Genomic DNA, 19,729 nt, shown 5'->3' on the forward strand with positions numbered 1-19,729 from the left:
TGCCTCTGTGGTAACATTCTCGCATGTTGTTTTCTAGCTACACAATCATATGAAACAAAGGATACAGTTCAAGGGTCCAGTCAGGTAAATTCTTACTACTGAATGTAGTGCTTATTATTATGAGTACTCACAGTAATGAGTATTTTTATTATTGCTATTATGGTAACAGCCAGAGACCCAAACCAAAATCAGGGCCTCATTGTTCTTGACAACGTACAAACACAAAGTAATAGACTGTCCCTGCCCTAGAGTTTACAATGGAAGTAGACAAGATAGAGCGGGGTGGGGTGGGGGGTGAGAGAGGATGGGTCACCCCCATTTTACAGACAGAGAGCTGAGGCAGAGTGAGAGTAAGTGACATGCCTGAGGTCAAACAGGAAGTCTGTGGCAGGGAACTGAGCCAAGATCTCCTGCATCCCAATCTAGCATCTTTACTACACAACCACCCTTCTTTAGTAAGTGTAGGCAGTATTGAGCCCTACTTGTGTCTGAAGTCTGGAAATCTGTCCCAGGCCAGGTAGACGTCGTTATTTCACGTCAGACTTTAACAACACTAGTTAATAACAAAAATGGTAGCAGATTTCAAAATATTATAGGTTCTACATAAGGATAATTTTGGGGCAACAGGGTGATGGATCTCTGAAAAAGAACAAAACCCTTGAGGCTATTTGGATTCTGGAGTACAGTCTCTCATCTCCCCCCCCCCTCCTCTGCCCCCCCACCGTGATAAATATGTAAAAGTAGATCATGTATGGGGTCTAAACTAGTTGCATTAGAAATGGCCCTCAGACTTTGAAAAAGAACTGGCAACAGAAAATTTCTAATCACTTTTCATTCATCTTGTCAAAAGATGAAGATCCATAAATACCAGCAAAATATATTAATATTGTAGGAGGTCTAGCCTTGGGGTAAGGGAATATTTCATTGAGATTTCCAGTGCTCAGCTATCTGGCTGCTTCTGAACTACCATGAAAACACAAGAAGATAATGGATGGAACGACTGGTTAGAAAATCTTCCTGTATCAAATCATGTTTGCTTCAGGGGCAATTAAAAATACAGAGCACATATCTTTAGAGTTTGGTTTAATTTTCAGCATAATAAGTGAATCTGTGATATCAGCCTGGAGGAGGAGATGAAAATTGGGTTTCTGCTATAAACTCTCAAAAGTGTGTGCAGGGTTTTGGAAACTCTGTGGAACTCTGGGAAGATTTCCCCTGTGTGCTACCTAGAGTTTAAAAAAAAAAAAAAAAAACCTGAGACTTCTCCAGCCTGCATAAATATTTCTTTCTTGTTTAACATCCATGTGAAGCTGGGATCTAACTGTAAAATATAGATAAGACCCTTGAGGATTGAAACTGAGAGATTTTGTAAAGCGGTGCAGCAGCAACAAAATTAATAATTGTAGCAAGATTGTGCTGCAAATATTTAGAAATTATTTTGGCTTGGATAATTTTGTCGTTTTCTGTCTGGCTGGGTCTGTCTTGTTTGTCCCTTTGTACCTGGTCTACCCACAGTTTTTGTATGAGTTAAACTGTAAGTTAGGGATGTGATTATTTTTGGATAGTTGTACCAATAGTAGTGTGGATGCAGTTATAACAGTATAAAGGTACTTTATACCAGTATAACTTATTTCTCTTTCTATATGGGACTAAGCTATGGTGCTATAAGCACATTTATAGTGATATAACTGGGTCCACACTAGGGGGGCTGTCCTGCTTTACCTCCACTGGTATAGCCAAAGTGGTACAGTGTTTGTGTGTAGACAAGGCCTTAGATGGGGAAAAAACATTTGCTCCTCAGAATCCCCATAGTACAAACAAAGTTGGTTTTGGTCAATTGCATTTTATTCATGTAACCCTTACAAGAAGTGTATGAACAATGTAAATACTAAGCTGTCAGCTTGCTATACAGTTCTTTCATCACCAAACAGTATTTCAACCATTTTAATTGCCCTAAGAGGTAGTGACTTCTTTGAAAAACAGTGTGATAATATCAGCATGAAGAAAGGCCTGTTGCTGTCCCAAATAATTTCCAGTCTTGTTAGAACTGGTTAGAGCTGAATATCTGTCAAAGGCCTGCAAGGACGCGGAAATTATAGCATGTAATATGTCACCAATATGTAATGAATAGTAATACACCAAAGTACTTTTTAATACTATTTGCTTATTGATTGAGGCATTCTCATCTGAAGGGGTTAGGCTAATGCCTGGTGTGTTAGAGGTTATAATCGAGAATCCATGATATGAAAAAAAGAGAATTATATAAGGAGACATGTGGTTTTGCCTGTGTTACATGGTGATTTTCATTAGTGAACTGAACTCTCATTTTGCCTGCCCAAGCACAGAATTAATGCAAGCTATACAGGAATTTGGACTTAATTCTTAAGTGTTTTTTAAAATCCCAATAATTGTCATAAAGCTGCCTTAAATCTATAACATGGTTCAGTTTTCTGAGTGACAGTTACTTAAAAAGTTCCATCCCTGCGAAAACCAGAATTCCTATCAGATATTTTTTACAGAAGCCCTCCCATATTTTTGATTCAGAAGCTTTTTTAATTAGCCCAAAGCAAAGAACAAAACCAAGTAAATTATTTTTTACCGAAGCAGTTTTGTTCCTTATTTATTGTTGCTGTTTTCACATGGATGACAAATTTATGATGTGTCTGTGTGTCCGTCCGTCCCCAAATGCCTTGTTACCAAAAATGTTCCCTCTGTCCACATGGAGAGGTAGCTAGACTAACTTTTTCCTTCCGAAGAGAAAACACATCAGCACAAAGGGAAGTCTGTAACATTTAAAGCTAAACAGCCATAAGAGTTCTGAGTGAAGCAGCTATAGGCAGCATTAACAAACCCTTGTATATATAGCATACTGATCCAATGCCCACTGAAGTCAGAGGAAGGATACTTAGCTAAGCACAGTACAAAGAATACTCGTGTGATGTTATTTTCTAACAGCTTGTGAGATTTAAAGTGACCTCCAAAATTGCACCTGTAAAGTTAACAAGTACACCCAGTTATCCGAGCAGAGAACACCAGTACTGAAATGGGCCCCAGATTTTTATATATGGACTGAAAAAGAGACCCTGGTAAACCTCTGCTCTCCAGCTCAGCTTGACATTGTAAAAGCTTCAGTGTGACCCTGCCTGATCTGGCAGTGTTTCCATGCAGGAACTGTAATTTAAGGGAACACAATAGAGCATTAGATTTGGAGGGAACACTCCAATCAGTGTGAAACGTTCTGGTTTTCATTATAACACTGCTCCTAGTACATTGCTAAGGTGTTCTTGTGCCTATAGGGTATAACTCCATAAGAGCATCTCTTTAATGGAGTCATTATGCCATCTTTTTATAGAGCTTTTCAGATTTTAGAATAACAGTGAAATGTTTCTTTCTTAAACACCTTTTTCTTTCTGCAAAAGTATTTGTACCTATATTGGTCTGTTACTTTATTACTTGCTTTTGAGACAGACTTAATTTGGGTCTATTGTCTGTACTAAGTGCTTTTTTTGGTCAGATTTCCCCCAAATGAAAGAGTTGAGATTAATTCTCTGCAGGTCTCCCAGCTATTCCTCACTGCAGATATCTCCCTCCATTTAGACTCAGAATTACCTCCATTGTATTCAAGTCCTGTGTTATCACACTTCTGAATATCAGTTTTAACAACAACATTGCTGATTCTAGAGGACTTTTATGGTAGAATCCAAAGTCACATCATTTTCACAGTGACCCTCGTTTTAATTCATACTGATCCAGCATTTGGCCTTCACAAATTGAAGTCTTTTTATTCTGATCAGATATCATCAAGTCTGACTTGTTAAATGTGTGCACGTCGTGTACTTCACCGTAGTGAAAGATCAGCACTTAAATCAGCCAGCCATAAATTGGGTACTGAGAAAATATCGCTACACCTGGAGTTTTATTTCATCCTTGCAGTGTCTGTCCCCTTTCCAGCACTGAGTGAAGAATTGGTACAGGTGATTTGACACTGCTAAAATTCCTCAGCAGGAGGCTTCTGGGTGCACAGGGCAACTAACTCCTCCTCTTCCATCAAAACCTCCCGATGACTGAATTCGGACCCTTCTATTGAATTATTTTACCTCTTGCACTTTGGCCCCAATCCAGAAAAACACTTAAGCACATGTTTAACTTCTAGCACATGAGCAGTTCCAGTGAATTCAACAGGAATACTCAAGTGTTTAAAGCCAAGTGTGTAGTTATGTCCCTTGCTGGATGAGGCCTTTATTATTCGTGATTTATAAAGATTCAGGGGTGGTTGTTAGAGTGAAAGTGCCTAATAATGCTAGAAGAAATTATCTTGCTTCTAGCAAAACCAGTTTGCTGCGGTAGGTTATAATTTGTGACAAACCAGTATTAAGTCCTTTGTTCCCAACTACTATTTTAGGGGGTTTGTCACTATATTAACAGACCTCAAATGACTTGCCAGTGTGTTGATTTTATCTCCTTCCTTTAAGAATGTTCTTGTTTTTAAAACCTTTGCTTTGGCCCACATGGCCATGTTGGGACACTCATTGCCTGGGCTGCTATACATCTGTCAGCTGTTCGGAGTGCTAAGCGCATGTAGTGTGGATTTGTCTCTTTTCAAGCTGAGGGGAAACTCCTGCTGCATCACCCTCCAGAACGAGTGGTTAATGTTCCATTGGTACAGCTGGAAATTAAGTCCTTTCTTCTGTTTTAGAGTGGTTGGTGGTTTTGAGGCTCTGACAGCTATGGAGAATGTGGACAGCGATCCAAAAACAGATCGTCCCAAGGTACTACTTAAACGTAAACCAAAAGGGTTACCAAACAAAGGGAGTGTGTGTGTGTGTCCTCTGAATGCAATGCAGCCTGTTACTGCTTATTTTTAAAAGTTACCTTCAGGAAAATGAAACCAACTCAATTAGCAGCTTCTGGTACCTTTTTAATTTTAATTTTTTGTTTCCAGGAGGAAATACGAATTAAATCAATAACTGTTTTTGTTGATCCGTATGAAGAGGCAGATGCTCAGGTGAGGAGGAAATCATCTGTTGGATAGGTTTGCAAAGAAATATTTAACTTTAATCTGTAGCCCCGTCTGCTTCTCTGGGAATTGGTACTCGTCCCATGTTGCGTGCCTCTCTTGTCTTCCCCTGGGGTGATTACACCTGTGTTTACAAGCAAAGATTGAACAGCTGCAATCTGAGGCTGTCTCGTTTGCTAGAAACATGCTAGTGTTGGAGTGGATAGTAGTTTGGAGAGTAATACACCAGACTTATAAAGGTTCCCCCATGTCCCCCAGTGTTACCTCTGCCTTCCTAATGGCAGTTGCCTATCACTTGCAGTGGAGTGATGGCCATCGACCATTCATTCCTTGAGGCACTGTTAGCCAAGCATGCACTGTAAGTCATGGCAGCGAGGTATTGCATAGTGCTTTGCCACTACACAGCGCTTGGACACAGTCGCCTTTTCTTTGAACTAATCTCTTGTAACATATTCTTCTAATACTCATTTCTCTCAGATCTCTGCAGAGAGAGAAAAGGCCCGACAAGAGGAGGAAGCATCCAAAACCAAGACTAAGGCTGTCCTGCCAAAGAAAGAGAGCCAGGCTCCCAAAACTTACCGGCCGGGCATTGGGAAGTATATTAATATGGCTGCAGCGTAAGTCCCTTGCACAACTGTGCTTTGTTCAGTGTTTGTGCTGTCTTGCTCGGGGAACTCCCCTTTCCTCTCTGGCACTAGCGCTACGGCTCCGTGTTGTATGGGAGACACTGTCACTTACCAGCCGTTTGTTTGATGCCGATGGACCTTGCTAGGAACATTCGTGTACCAATCACAGCAGTCAGTGTCTGGCCCTATTGTTTTAAGGATAAAAACAGCAAACATTTCTTTTAAAGGCTCAATGTAAAAGCCACAGCTGATCATTAACAGCGTGGGTGTGTGTGTGTGTGTGTGTGTGTGTTTACAAACACTTTTATCATCTCTGTGGAGGAACCTGTCCATCACTTCCTGGACAGGACCTGAATTCAGTCTCCTGAGTTTCCCCTTCTGCACTGTTACTGAGAACTCCTAAAGCACCATTTCCCTGCACACACCTTGTACTGTTGGTAGTTTAGCTTTCCAGAGGCGAGCGCCAAACCCTGGCCCAGCTTTTCAACTATTTTGGAAAATTAAAAAGAATTTGTACTGCCAAGTTTTGAACAGCCTTCTACCAAATCCTCCCACAAATGTGGCTCTCGCATCGTAGTGTACACAAAAGCACGTGTTTGTATGTACAGACCTCGGCTGCTGACAGGCCTGTATGCCTGTGCAGTTGGGAGATTTTGGTGCCCATTCAGTTGAAAATGTGTCCTGTAAGTTTAGCCAGCACATGTACATTGTTAATCATTTGGGTCTTTTAGAAGTTTAGCTAGAACATGCTGCTGTTCACCTCTGTTTTAAAATTGTGTTGAAATTCGGTTGAACTTAAAATTGCTTTCCTGCTCCGCTGTGGTTACTATAGAAACATGTAGGAAATTTTGCAAGATTAATAGTCTATGCTGAGTGGGCCAACCGGTTCCCTGAGGTTTTTTTCCAATGGCTTTCATCCCTGCAGTTTTCTCTGTAAGATGTGTGACACTGGTCTCCAATGACACCTTTGGTGGTTTCCGTCTGATCCCTATTGGCCACCTCATGGGACTTGGCAATCAAGTAAAATTCTGCATGATTCATAGGCTCTGCTCGAGAGATGCCAGGAATAGCAGCACGGGCTGCTGTTGGTCTGGATCATGCATTTGGCAGCACTGGGAGGGGTGGGAAATGTCACACAGCCCCCCACTTCTTGCACTGTGCCCAGCTAACTGCAAAACCCTTTTGCTTTTAAAAGCATTAAGCACTCCATAGGAAGGTGAGCAAACAGGCTCATGCTTTCCGATTTGCCTGTGTTCCTATGTGCTGGGCCCGAACCAAAGCCATAGCTTCAAACCCCCGCCATCCCTTCCACATTTCGGGAGTGTTCAAAATCGAAACCTGGAACCATTCCCAACATTTTAAGTGGCCCCTCTCTCTTTAATGAGCTGGACCAAAACCCTGCATCTTCAACCCCCGGCAAACCACATCTCAGTGCTGCAGCCAAAGCGTCTCTCTAATTTGTATGTGACAGGCTAGCTCCATTCTAAATCACACTTGGAAGGGAAAGGAATCCAGCTAACATTAGCAGTCACTGATATTTGTTTTCATTTTGGCTGCAGAAAACGAACAGCAGATGATGAGGGGCCTTCAACCAGTGCAGCTGTGAAGAAAGAGAAAAGGAGCACAGGCTTTGGGGACTTCAGTTCCTGGTAGCAGAGTGGAGAGCCTGTCACTGGAGCAGAACAGCAAAAAAGAGCCTTCCACCAACCCCAAGGGGCCTGAAAGGCAGGCTGTCCTGGGGAGGGAAAGCACTGGCCCACCCTTCTAGTGGGGAAGAAAATCACTGCTTTGTTAAAGCTCCTTAATGCAGCTTTGTTCTCTAGAGAGCTACATTCCTCCAACTGCATCTTCCTCGAAGCCCTGGGTTATGCTGGGTTTTACAGCCGTGGAGTGGGCACCCCCACTGCTCTTTCAGACTGTTGATTATCTAGGGCAGGGGTCTCAAACTCAAATGACCCCGAGGGCCGCATGAGGACGAGTGCATTGGCCCGAGGGCCGCATCACTGACACGCCCCCTTGCTGCCCCTGGCCCCACCCCCAATCCACCCCTTCCATGAGGCTCCGCCCCTGCCCTATCTCTTCTCCACCTCCTCCCCTAAGTGCGCGGCTCCCCGCTCCTCCCCCCTCCCTCCTGGAAAGTGCTAAGCACCACCAACAGCTGTTTGGCGGCGGGAAGCGCCAGGAGCCCTCTGATTCCCAGCCGCTGCGGGCAGCTCGGAGCCTTCTGATTCCCAGCCGCGGCTGGGAGTTAAAGGGCTCTGGGCTCCCCGCCGCGGGGGGCAGCTCGGAGCCTTCTGATTCCCAGCCGCGGCTGGGAGTTAAAGGGCTCTGGGCTCCCCGCCGCGGGGGGCAGCTCGGAGCCTTCTGATTCCCAGCCGCGGCTGGGAGTTAAAAGGCTCTGGGCTCCCCGCCACCGCGGGCAGCTCGGAGCCTGCCGCGGCTGGGAGTTAAAAGGCTCTGGGCTCCCCGCCGCCGCGGGCAGCTCGGAGCCTTCTGATTCCCAGCCGCGGCTGGGAGTTAAAAGGCTCTGGGCTCCCCGCCGCGGCGGGCAGCTCGGAGCCTTCTGATTCCCAGCCGCGGCTGGGAGTTAAAAGGCTCTGGGCTCCCCGCCGCCGCGGGCAGCTCGGAGCCTTCCGATACCCAGCCGCGGCTGGGAGTTAAAAGGCTCTGGGCTCCCCGCCGCCGCGGGCAGCTCGGAGCCTTCCGATTCCCAGCCGCGGCTGGGAGTTAAAAGGCTCTGGGCTCCCAGCCGCGGCGGGCTGCTCGGAGCGTTCCGATTCCCAGCCGCGGCTGGGAGTTAAAAGGCTCTGTGGTCCCCGCCGCCGCGGGCAGCTCGGAGCCTTCCGATTCCCAGCCGCGGCTGGGAGATAAAAGGCTCTGGGCTCCCCGCCGCGGCGGGCAACTCGGAGCCTTCCGATTCCCAGCCGCGGCTGGGAGTTAAAAGGCTCTGGGCTCCCCGCCGCGGCGGGCAGCTCGGAGCCTTCTGATTCCCAGCCGCGGCTGGGAGTTAAAAGGCTCTGGGCTCCCCACTCTAGAGCCGGCCCTGGTGGGGGAGCTCCGCGGGCCGCAGGGAAGAGCTCCGCGGGCCGCATGCGGCCCGCGGGCCGCGTGTTTGAGACCCCTGATCTAGGGCCTCTTTGTCTGCTTCGCTGCTCGGCAGATTAAGCAGAATCATCTCCTGTCGGGACAGGAGCTCAGGAACAGGCGTGGTGGTGAGCGAGCTCCTTTTTCAGGGAGTCGCTTCCAGATGAGACAGGTCCCTGCCGGCTGAGTGAGTTGGTGGAAATCAGTGATGATGCTGTACCCCTTGCTTTAGTCTTCTCTTTCCCCCAGCTCTTTGCTGGAACCCCAGGGTGCCACTTCTTGTCCTCTCGCCACCTCCGTTCCCTTTTGAGCCCATGTGCAGCCACCCTTATTCCGCCCAAGGACTGCCTCTGGAGCCTAGCCGTACTGCTCGCTAATGCAATCAGCATAAATCCATGGGCCTGAACCAGCTGTGTCTGCAGCTAACCAAACCCTGCCACAGCCTGGGAAGCAGCTGTTCAGGACTGGCAGCCTGATCCAGAGCCTCCACTTGGCACTGCAGAGCAGTTAAGCCACCATATTGGCCCATTTATTGCTCTCTCTTGGTAGCCACTGAAACACGTGTCCCCTTCTGGCCCTTCGGCAGTGGGGCACTGATGGGACCAGTTCAGAAGCCCGATCTTATCACCAGTGCTGATGGGTAGCCTCCAGTTGGGGCAAGTGACTAGTAAGAAGCAGCAATGTAGATTTAGTTTTGAAACCTGTCCTTGTCATCGCAGAGTAACAGGACTGAGTTCTGCTCTCCTAGGCGAGAGAGAGCCCTGCTTTCAACAGTCCCAGAAATCACGTCCATCCGATACCTCCTGGTTACAGTGTCCAACTAGAGACCCCTCATTAGGACAATGTGATATCCAGGGGCATGCACATCCCGCACCTGTTCACCTCAGCTGCTTAAATCCCTTCCAGAATCAGCCCCACATGTATCAATTACCCAGAGGAGCTGGGCACACACACATTAAGGTGTTTCCAAACTAAAGATTTTAGGAAGAAGAGACTTGTATCAGCCCATCGCATTTAACCTTAACATCCTAATATTCTACATCCTCTGTTTGTTCCCATCCTCGTGGCCCAGTGAGGTACTGGTCCTACAGAACAGTTCTTTTCCACTGCTCCTTCGACATTTTGAATCAGCAGGAATCCCCTCCTTACTCCATCTCAGGAGCTGAGTCATGCTTTTGCAATCAGATTTGTAAATAATGCATTTCTAGTAACAGTGTCTTGTTTTAAAAGAACTCTGCATTTATACAGAATTCCAGCTAGGAACTTTTGGTGAAATATTTTCATTAAAAGCTTTTATTTCCTTTTGAACACTTGCCGTTGTGACTGCTCTTATTCAAATATTTTCTAGGACTATGGCATTACAAAGTACAAGGAAATGATTCATCCATACTTTAGCAGATCTGACTATAAAGACTTTGAACTCTTTCGGATATGATTATGACTTTCTGTAAATTATAGGAAGTTCAAACTAGCTTGAAAAGAATGGGGATTTTTTTTTTTTGTTTTAAAATAGTTTGCAGTGTGTAAGTTTGAACAGAATAAACATGTGTCCAAATCTTGGCACAGGAAACATTGTGGCATTTCCCTGAAACTGACTTTCTTTGTGTATTACTGAAATTTCTAGCGCTTTTTCCTGGCAAATCTTTGCTGAGCTCTCCTGTTTAATAACCGTTGTAATATATATGTGGTTGCAAAGCTCACAAATCTTGTCATACCTGGTTTCTCTGCGTATCTTTCAGTTCCATTACAGGCTGGCATTTTTATACATTTTGCAAGAGTTCACCGTAGCTGTGTCTTTTTAAACTCCTCAACACAAATGCAAAAATAGGAGGATAAAAGTTTGAGAATTAGATTGGCTGTTGGCAGGCAGTCTTCACCCACGACACTTCAGTCACAGCAAGCACCACTTATGCATTAGAGTTAAAAAAACTTCAGTTTGCAACACAGTGACACGGGCAATTTGCTCAGTGGCTGGCTGGATATGTGCTGTTAGTTCAAATTATAGCAAACACAGAGCCTGAACTTCAGGTAACAACTACAAGTAAACCAACATTGGAGATGGTGGACAGATCCTCAGACTGGAAATTGGGTTCAAAGCAAAGGCTGGGTTTCATTTTAGATAAGAGTAAAACATTGCAGGATTTATGTCCTTTGTCTGTTTAGACCAGTGGCTTTTAACCTGGGGTGCACGATGTTCTTTGGGGGGGTGCGAGACATGCCAGATTTTTTTAGAAGGTAAATCATCGAAAACACAAATTAAGCACAGGCACATAAGTACAGCTCTTTTGTTTCATCAAACTACGTATTTATTAACATGAACCATTTTTTAGTGATTACTGTAATATACAAACAAAAAATATCTCTAGGTTTAAAGAACTGACCTACTTCAAGGATTTTTGGTAAGGGGGCGAGAACATATTTTGAGAGCCAAAGGGGTGCAGGCTGCAGTGAAGGTTAAGACCCACTGGTTTAGACTGTAAGCTCTGTGAAGCGGGGACTGTCTGCTACTCTGATTGTACGGCCCCATTATGTCTGTTCTCTCTCTGTTCTTCCTCTGGGTGCTTTCACTGGCCCGGGTACTGTTATGCGGTGACCACCTCTGTTGTTCTTTACCTTTGTACTAAATACACGGGGGGGTGGGGTGGGGGGGGGAATGCATGGGGTTATTTAAATAGACTAGGTGTAAGACATGCCTAAGTGAGTGTGAGAGATAATACTGTACCTCTCTGCTGTACTCTGCTGTACTCTCTGCTGTACTCTGTACTGTACCTCTCTGCTGCTTTGTGGTGGCACTTGCAATCCTAGAGAGAAAGTTCTGTGCTTCGGGTATGATTTCACGGCAGCACTGTAGTAACAGTTCATTGAGCAACTTGCCGAAATAGCCTCCATCGAGTGGCACAATGAAGTACCTGACCAATACAATGAACAATCGTTCAGTGAGGAGGCAGCTTACAAATCAGAGGTATGAAGCAATAGGATGGGCAGGCATAGACCACTCTGTCATATTGCATGCAAACAACATTAAGGGGGGCTGGGGATTATTGGGGAGTTGGAGCTCTCCACCTGTGTGTGTGGCTTGAAATCAGCCCAGTGCAGTCATTACTGAGGTCTTATCTGTAGGAGAAAGGTGCCCTGGTGTAACTTAAACCAGCTCTAAGAACATGTAAATAGGTGCAAGCCACTTACTTGGGTGGGCAAGTAGCTTCCTCTGCTTTAAACCTGTTCCCAGTTGACTTAAGCTAAACTGCTGCCAGGCACTGTCAAACCGCTGTGTGAACAAAGCGGGTTCACATTCGCACTGGCCCGAGTGGCGTTCCTAGCCAATAGCTGTTCTGTGGCCTAAAATGAATTCCAGGATCTCCCTGAACAAAAGCCACCATCCCAGTTAAGAGAAATGAACACTTAGCTGCTCCCTTGGCAATCAGGCCAAATAATGAATTGGGCCCCTGGCACCAAGCGATTCTCCCCCCTCCCATACAGGTGACACATGCACCCCAGGTCGAGGTTAGGATGAGAAGAACCTTGCATTGCCACTGCCGGGACGGCTCTTGCTTTGTGGTTAAACAGAGGGAGTCACGCTCCAGCACCGGCAGGCCCACATCTTTTGCCAGTGTGAAATTCGCTGTAAAAATGTCTGAGTTAAACACACACAAACCTAAGACAATTCAGAGCACAACGGCCGTCCCTTCCCTTCCGCCTGACACAGCTCTAGGCACTGACTGCGCTAACACTGTGTTCCTACTGAACTTTTGACAAAGGAGAGAGTTAAGCATCTGTATGGCCTGTCTCTGATGGGGGTGCAATCCTGCAGTTACGGCGCACTCACAAGTCAATGGGGTGGCCTTTGCTGCGGATCAAGACCAGAAATCACTGAATCTAGCAAGTAGTAGAGAGGGGGAGGGGCCCAAGATGTGCCACAAAGAAACAATGTTTTGATGTCCCCAGAGCCCCTGTGGCACAAATCAGTAGGAGCAATTCTGAGCACCTCGGTATCTTTGGATGCTTATTTCTCTGATGCTCTCAAACACGGAACTACGGTGGTCAAAGCGTGTGTCTTTCAGGTGTGATGGGTTTATTCTTCTCCGCATCCTTCCTTCCCGACTCCCTGCCAGCCTTTCCCCTTGCGTTATTTGTGGAGTCCCTTGACTTGGGCCGACAGGCAGCTCAGTCAGGCCAGAAGTGTGAAAAGTTGGGCTCTTCTCTCACCCGCCCCCCTGCCCACCCCCCACCCCCCGCCTATTCCTTTGTCTAGTCGATGCTCCACAGCATCTTACCCTTGGCCCAGAGCAGCTTTGTGCAAAGCCAAGTTGCCATGTGAGCGGACTAGCCGGGCCCACACGAAAGCTGAACAGGAGTGGCTGGGCTAGCCAGGCATGTCCACCTGTCCTGTTGCAGCAGTTTTCATCTGCTTCTCTCCCTTTCCTTAGTGGGGCATGGCCCTCCCCCAGCCTGTGCCTCCAGCTCCCTACTTCCTCCAGACACAGCCTGGGAGCCAGGCTGCCTGCGTGGGGCAGGAGAAGCACTTTGCTCTCACAATTACCTTAAGAAAAGAAACCTCCTGCAGCACCTGACAGCCTCTGCTTGAATCATCTGACAGGCAGCCCAACCCACTCCCTGCAGGGAGGCAGCCAGGACGTTTCTAAACCCCCTTTCTAGTGCTTGTGAAAAGCCTCAGCCCGTGTTAGGTTCTGTGGGCCCTGCCAGCGCACCTCGAGCCTGACCTGCAGCATCGCCCTGTAGCAGAGCTGGGGTGGCAGGCAGGGGCATGGGCGATGCCACCTTCAGTTCTATCTAATGGCTTAAAGAGATGCCACACACAAACCTACTGGGGTGGCCCCCCTTCCCCTTAGCTCTGCCACTCCCCCCCAACACACACACCCCTCGGGCTCTGTGATGGTCCCTTTGTGAGTGGAGCCGGCTTGCCATGCCTGTAAATCCTGTGTTAGTTTGGTGTTGCGGATGGTAGGGACTGGGCTGAGCACGCTAAACTCCTTTCACTTGTGACCCTACTCTCCCCTGAGAGGGCGGAGCGGTGGTCGTGAGAAACTCCTATCAGAACGCTGCGTGCTGCTCTTCTACCGTTAGTGGCCGGGAACAACTCGCAAGCAAGAGCTTGTAACAGCACTGAGGTTAGTGGTTGCAGGCACCTACATAATGATCTCCTGCCCTGTGCTTTGATGTGGATTTTCTTGGAAAAACAATGGTCAGCAGCCCTTCAGCAGCTATAAAATCCACTCCCCCAAAGCTCTCTTTACATAATTTGGGTTTTAAGTGAAGCACAATTCCCACTGCAGTGACTCACCTGTTTGCGTGGAAGGCTGGCCGGAGGCAGAGGCAGGAAGGAGGCAGTGTCACTTCACCCAGGAGACCATGTTAAGCTTTTTGCCCTTTGTCAGTGGGGAAAGAGCGGCTTCTACTTGCACACGCGGTTCCCCTCAGCAGACAGTGCCCACTCCCCTGGGCTGGCTGCAGGAGCAAGATGGCTTGAAGGAGCTGGTGTGAATGAATGCAGTTTTTCTGCCTTCAGCAGTGTACACTTAAGGACAGCAAGGTAGCGGCTGTAGCTAGAAAGGTTTATGGCAGCTGCAGCTGGCTTGGTTCTGTACAGATTTACTAGGAGGAAAGAACGGCCTTTGGTTTAAGGTGGCAGCATTTCAGTTTAGGATCTACTAGCCTCATGGCGTTGGAATAGGACAGAGCCCTGTGCCCTTGCTCAGTGGTTATTCATGGTACATGGGTGCTGCTGCACCCCCTGGCTTGTAATGGGGTCCATCATATACAGGGTTTACAGTTTGGTTGAATAGCTCTCAGCACCCGCCCTACACAAACTGTTGCAGCCCCCCAGCCCGCCCTGCCAGAGGAGCTGTGCATGTTTAACAGAGGGGGCTGTTTGCCTCTTTGTGCTGCTGGCCCCTCAGGCACCTGCAGGCCGAAGGGCAGAGAAGCTGGTTCACTGTCAGACCTTGATTGAAGCCGCAGCTAGTGCCTGAGCAAACACTGTGTGTGTCCCACCCACCTACATTATGTAGGGACCTTTGCCCTAGCTCCTGTGAAAACCAGAATCACCAGCGCTCGGCTGCCTAAGCCACCTGCTGCTGATTACCTAGTTCTATTAACATTCTGTAGCCGCTGATACAGCCCACTCCCTTGCTAATTCTGCAGGTAGAGCGCTCTGCTCTCCCTGCACTCCGTGGCCGTCATCTCTATTCTGTTGAACTGAACAGGAGGCCAGAACTACCCTCTGCTTCCAAACAAAACACCAAAACCTCACAGCTGAACCAGTCCTGTTTCTATAGATATAAAATCCTATTGGACAGAGCACTGTATGCCGTGGAGTCATAGTTTGCATGTAATTTACATATCATTCAGTTCCCTGCTGTTTAGCAAACTGCAGCTCAGGAGCCATTTACGTCTCATTTTCCTTGTGCAGGTTAGAATTGACAATTGCAGCAGAATCATCTCAGTCCAGCCAACTCTGCTTTATGTCTGAGACGAGTCTAGAACTTTGTACTGTAGATTTCTTATCTCCACTCTTATCCCCAATACTTGCAAAGTTAAGAGCAGCCAAGATTCCTAAGTGAATGCGTGTCAAATGAATTGTCATGATGTTTTTCAAACTGGGGCTCTCTCAGTCCTGCTCATTCAGCCACACAACAGCAGCATGGGATTGAGATAAGCAGAAACCGCCTACAGGCTAGAACTGTGTATGAAGCCGGAGCCAAAGCACCTCACTCAGGGACAGCAAAGCAGAGCTTGGGTGCAGCTCAGAGCAGGAGCAGGGAAGTTTTGGAACTGGATCCAAAACCTTCCTCAAGTTCAGTCTTTGATCCAGGTCTCTCTCTTCTACAGACTAAATGAAGGAACTAATACAACAATTGAATCGGGTCTTTTGGTACCAAACACTTTACCCGCCATTCTGAAACCACTACCCCCAAAATATTTGTCCAGCTAGATCTGTCAGAAGGTGAAAGCTGCCTAAACGCCCCACTACCTTCCTTACTTAACTTGTAATCAAGACAGGCTCTAAGGTTCCAACCTGTGGCCGAGCTACCAGAGAGCGCAAAGCTGCGTCCGTTTTGCCTTTCCAGCCCCTGGTATCTTCCAGCTCTTGTTGCCTTACACAGTGGCTGAGAGACGCTGAGTCACAATTTGTTCAAATACAGCTCACACACAGGAAAGAAAAAGGTGAAACTAGTAAAATGAATCGCTTGATGTATCAGCTGTTAGCGCCTACCTGGCAGGACCGCTGGCTACTCCCATGTGGGCCAATCAGCTGGGAGGGCTGTTAATACCTACCACCCGATGTGCAGGGGTGCTGAGCAACCTCGGCTTCCTGTGAAGCCAGTGGGAGCAGCAGGCACGCAGCACCATTGAAAGTCCAGCTGATAAGGCCTTATTCACAGCCAGCCTAAGCAGGTCGGCCCCAGCTGAAGTCACCCACCGCTGGGAAGTCTATTACAAAACACCCTTGCTGGGAAATCCCCCAGGCTGTCTGGAATGGAAGAGACACTAACAGGAAACCTCATTTCAGGAAGCCGGTTTAAAATAAAAAAATTTACAAAACACTGAGGTTCAACATTTTTCCTTTGGGGAGATGAATAAACTGTAACTACTGCCAGCAGCAGGAAGGCGAGTCCACCACCTTCACTGGGCAACACTGGGTTACGGGGTTGGGCCAGAAGCCAGGGGAATTTCTCACTTCCTTTCTCTTTCTTCAGAAAGTTAATTTCTTATCCTGACCGTCTGGGGATTTAACCACCCTGTGTTGTGACTGCAAAGAGGAGCCTGGAAGCCAAGATTTGTACCTGTAGCAGCTTTGACCTCCCCTCCCAAAAGAAAGCTCTCACTAGCAAAACGTCAGCCCTTAAACAACCAGCTGGGCCCTGCACACCACCCCAGTGATAACAGGCCGCCTTCTGCTCTGTAGTTACTGCAGGCCAGCCCCACAGGCTGGATGGTGCTATACCTTGCTTCTGAAGTTGGGATCTCATGACCCAAAACATTTTGGATCGTTCTGCCCCTGTAAATCACCCTCTTTATAACAATTCTCCAAGCCCTGTTCCTTTTTGCTCCTATGCTGAAGTCCATGTCATCAGAGGAGTGCTACTGCAGTCGAAATGGTGCTGGGGAGGCGGAAGCCACTTATTTTAGCAAAGGAAACCCAAGGTAGTGAGACCTTTTTGCGTTTGTTGTAGATCTGGGATAATCCAAGTGCAGCACCGGGGACAAGGGTACTGAAGCCACTAGTGTCATAACTACCCACTGTAGCTGCAGTGTGAGAACAAAGCTGGTCAGCTGCAGCCTTGTATTGCCGGTGAAATTAACAAGCCATTCTTGCTCAGCAAATGGTACAACCATAAATGAAGAGCAGAATTGTACACAGATGTGCATCACTTAGGTGCAAGCTGCCCATGCAGCTCTCCGGGTCAATGAGGGCCCTCGAAATGTAGAGGTTTATACAGCCCTGCCAGACCTAGAGCACCCACTGTACAGCAAACTCGCCTAATGGGTACTTACTGCAATTGAGGCAATTCTTGTGGTTAAGGCACTGGGCTGGCAGTCAGGAGGGCCACACTCCATTTCTGGCTCTGCCGTTGACATGGTATGGGGCCTCGGGCTCATTTCTGAGGCCCAGCTGTCAGATGGGGACAAGGATACGTTCCCTCTGTGCAAGGGGTGTTGAGAGCAGCACTGATGCATTAGTATTTAAGTGCTATGACAACTACAAGCTATAGCTGGGCAAATGCCTTATTTTGACTAGGCATGTGAGTGGCACCCAAGGCTTGAAGGTCCCCCTTGTTCAGAAAGAAAACCCCAGTACGTCCAGTCCCCTGTTTGTCCCTTGGCTGGATTTAGTCAAAGCAGACAGAGGAAGTGCTTCAGGAAGCACAGCTCAGCTTCTGGTCAGGTTTGCAGCCAGGTTTACCCTTTGCTGCTGCTATTGTATTGTTCTTGCTGGCCGAGAAGCGGCTGCAGGCACTTTTCAGCCAGTGCATGGGAGTGGGGGGTTGATTTATGGGGATGTGGGGGGAACCCACTGCAGTCTGCACAGGAAAAGGCTAGAAAGTTCAGTCTGTCTCCAGCTGAGTGTTTCATCAGACGGGAGTTTAAGCAACATCCTGTGAGCAGAGCAAGAAGTCTGCAGCTTTTCATCGGCCCACACTCCTGGGGTTGTGGCAGCAGCATGGACATCCAGCTGTAGCTAATTGTTGCAGCTAGAGAAGTTCAGGGTTGAACTAGGGAAAGCCACTATCTTTAAATGCCAAAAAGGCCTGTTCTATGCAGTATTGCAGTTTCATGGTTAAGTATTCACTAGTCAGAAAATGCAGAGGAAGACTGAAGTGGGGCTGTGTTAGTGCTCTTCTCACGGTGCAACTACATCACAGGACAGTCTATCGGATTCACTGCTCAAGTTCAAACTATACAATCTTGTATACAAAAGTTTAGGTTACAAAGCCAAGCACTGAGCGCTAGGAAATGCCAGGTATATGGCAGCTTGTGGAACTTTAATCCTGCTTCCCTGTGCATCCAGCCAGTGCACGGAGTGAGGTGGGGGCCTGTGGAAAAAGTAGGATGGGAGAGTCATAGAATTAAAGATTGTATCATAATGCACAGGCACAAGGGGGCCAAATTACAGCTGTGGGCAGCTGTCAGTCTAGCAATTCTTCACTTTCCAGTGCGTGACTGGGTCCTAAATAATTCTCTTACCGTAGGACAGTATGTAAGTGCCTACGATTATTTTTTTTAAATGAAAAAATATATAAATATGTTCACATGCAGTATCCTCCTCCCTCCTTGCCACTCATGACCCATCAACAGAGTTAGAAGCCTGACCTTCAGCAAAGACTCCTATCAACTGAGCTATAGGACTAACTAATAGCTGGCAACAGGAGAAGGCTGTTAGCATGGGCCATGGGCTGGGTCCATCCAGGGGGGGCTTGGCCTCTTGACTCTCTCTCTCTTCCCACCTGTACAGGGGGGAGAACTTGCCCCACATGCTACCCCAAAGGGAGGGGTTTTGGGGTATGTGCTGGGTCTAGGTGGTATGATCCGGGGTGAGGGTGATGTCTGGTGCAGGGAGTAGTGGTGATGCTGCTGTTCGTTTGCCGTTATCACTTGGGCAGATGCCAATGTTTTCCTGAGGAACACCAGCAAGGGAAGGGGAAGGACAACTTTTATATCTCCGATAAGCCTGAATGGAATTTCAAGAGAAAAAGAAAAGGCACTTCTCCCACCCAGGGTCCTGCTGAATTTCAGAGACCTGCTGCAACAGAAGTGTAAGAAATAAAAAATAAACAGGCCTAGAATCCTTCGTAATGGAACATATTTGGCATCCCAACTCTTGGCGTTGCTACCAGCTCCCCCATAATTTTTTTCTACCACATTCTTAAGCTGTGAGCACATAACTAAGGACTGTGCCATACTTTGTTCGTGTAAGGGGACAGAGTTAAGGCTGTGGCAGGGCAGCATACAAGCCCCAGATCTAGCTGGGGAGAATGTCTCCAATGCGGGGACTGAGTAAGGCCCACACAGCAAGGGCTGGTGCAGGTGGCTTGCCCGGGTGGGGCCATAACAGACACTGACCATGGTTCTAAGCAGCAGTGCCGGCCATAGGCAACTCGGTTAAACGAGGGACTGTTTTAGCCCCTGGAACCACCCGGAATCAGAGTGACACTGAGGTGACTTACAGCTGCCATTTCCTTCTCCCTCGAGGCTGGGAGGGCTGGTATATATTTTGACATGTGCTGTTGACAATGTGTTTTAATGGTTATAAGGCTTTCACTGTTTGACTCTCAATAGCCACTTTCATTAAATAATTATTGTGACTCCCTCCTATTATTTTTTGCAACTGAACATTTAAATAGATACAAATCTAAAAAAAATGCTTACAAATAAAACACTGATCTTACCTGCCAACATTATAAAATATCAATACAAATCAAATTTTGCCAAGCCTACTTATGTGCAACCTTAATAGTGTGTGTAAGTTTTTTGCATTTAA

The 19,729-nt window shown here is 47.3% G+C and overlaps 1 protein-coding gene and 1 long non-coding RNA gene across 4 annotated transcripts in view; one reads left to right on the forward strand and one right to left on the reverse strand.

Moving 5' to 3' along the window:
* PPIL2 (peptidylprolyl isomerase like 2) overlaps positions 1-7,571 on the forward strand; it is a 136,502-nt gene extending 128,931 nt beyond the window's left edge. For both annotated transcript variants that reach the window (XM_044990482.1, XM_044990483.1), the window contains exons 17-20: positions 4,697-4,769; positions 4,943-5,005; positions 5,495-5,634; positions 7,203-7,571. In XM_044990482.1, the coding sequence (XP_044846417.1) occupies positions 4,697-4,769; positions 4,943-5,005; positions 5,495-5,634; positions 7,203-7,296 (370 nt within the window). In that variant the 3' untranslated portion in view covers positions 7,297-7,571. The remainder of the gene's footprint in view (positions 1-4,696; positions 4,770-4,942; positions 5,006-5,494; positions 5,635-7,202) is intronic.
* LOC123351231 lies at positions 5,011-14,643 on the reverse strand. 2 transcript variants are annotated; one of them, XR_006573962.1, is made up of 3 exons: positions 14,030-14,643; positions 11,497-11,636; positions 5,011-5,141 (listed from the first exon to the last, which is right to left on the reverse strand). It is a non-coding gene; the product is annotated as an uncharacterized LOC123351231 (long non-coding RNA). The 2 variants fall into 2 exon arrangements; XR_006573963.1 differs by lacking the exon at positions 5,011-5,141 and adding an exon at positions 11,380-11,449.
* Between the last annotated feature and the right edge of the window lie 5,086 nt (positions 14,644-19,729).

The sequence above is a fragment of the Mauremys mutica genome, chromosome 16 (genome assembly GCF_020497125.1).
Source record: "Mauremys mutica isolate MM-2020 ecotype Southern chromosome 16, ASM2049712v1, whole genome shotgun sequence".
NCBI classification, from domain to species: Eukaryota; Metazoa; Chordata; order Testudines; family Geoemydidae; genus Mauremys; species Mauremys mutica.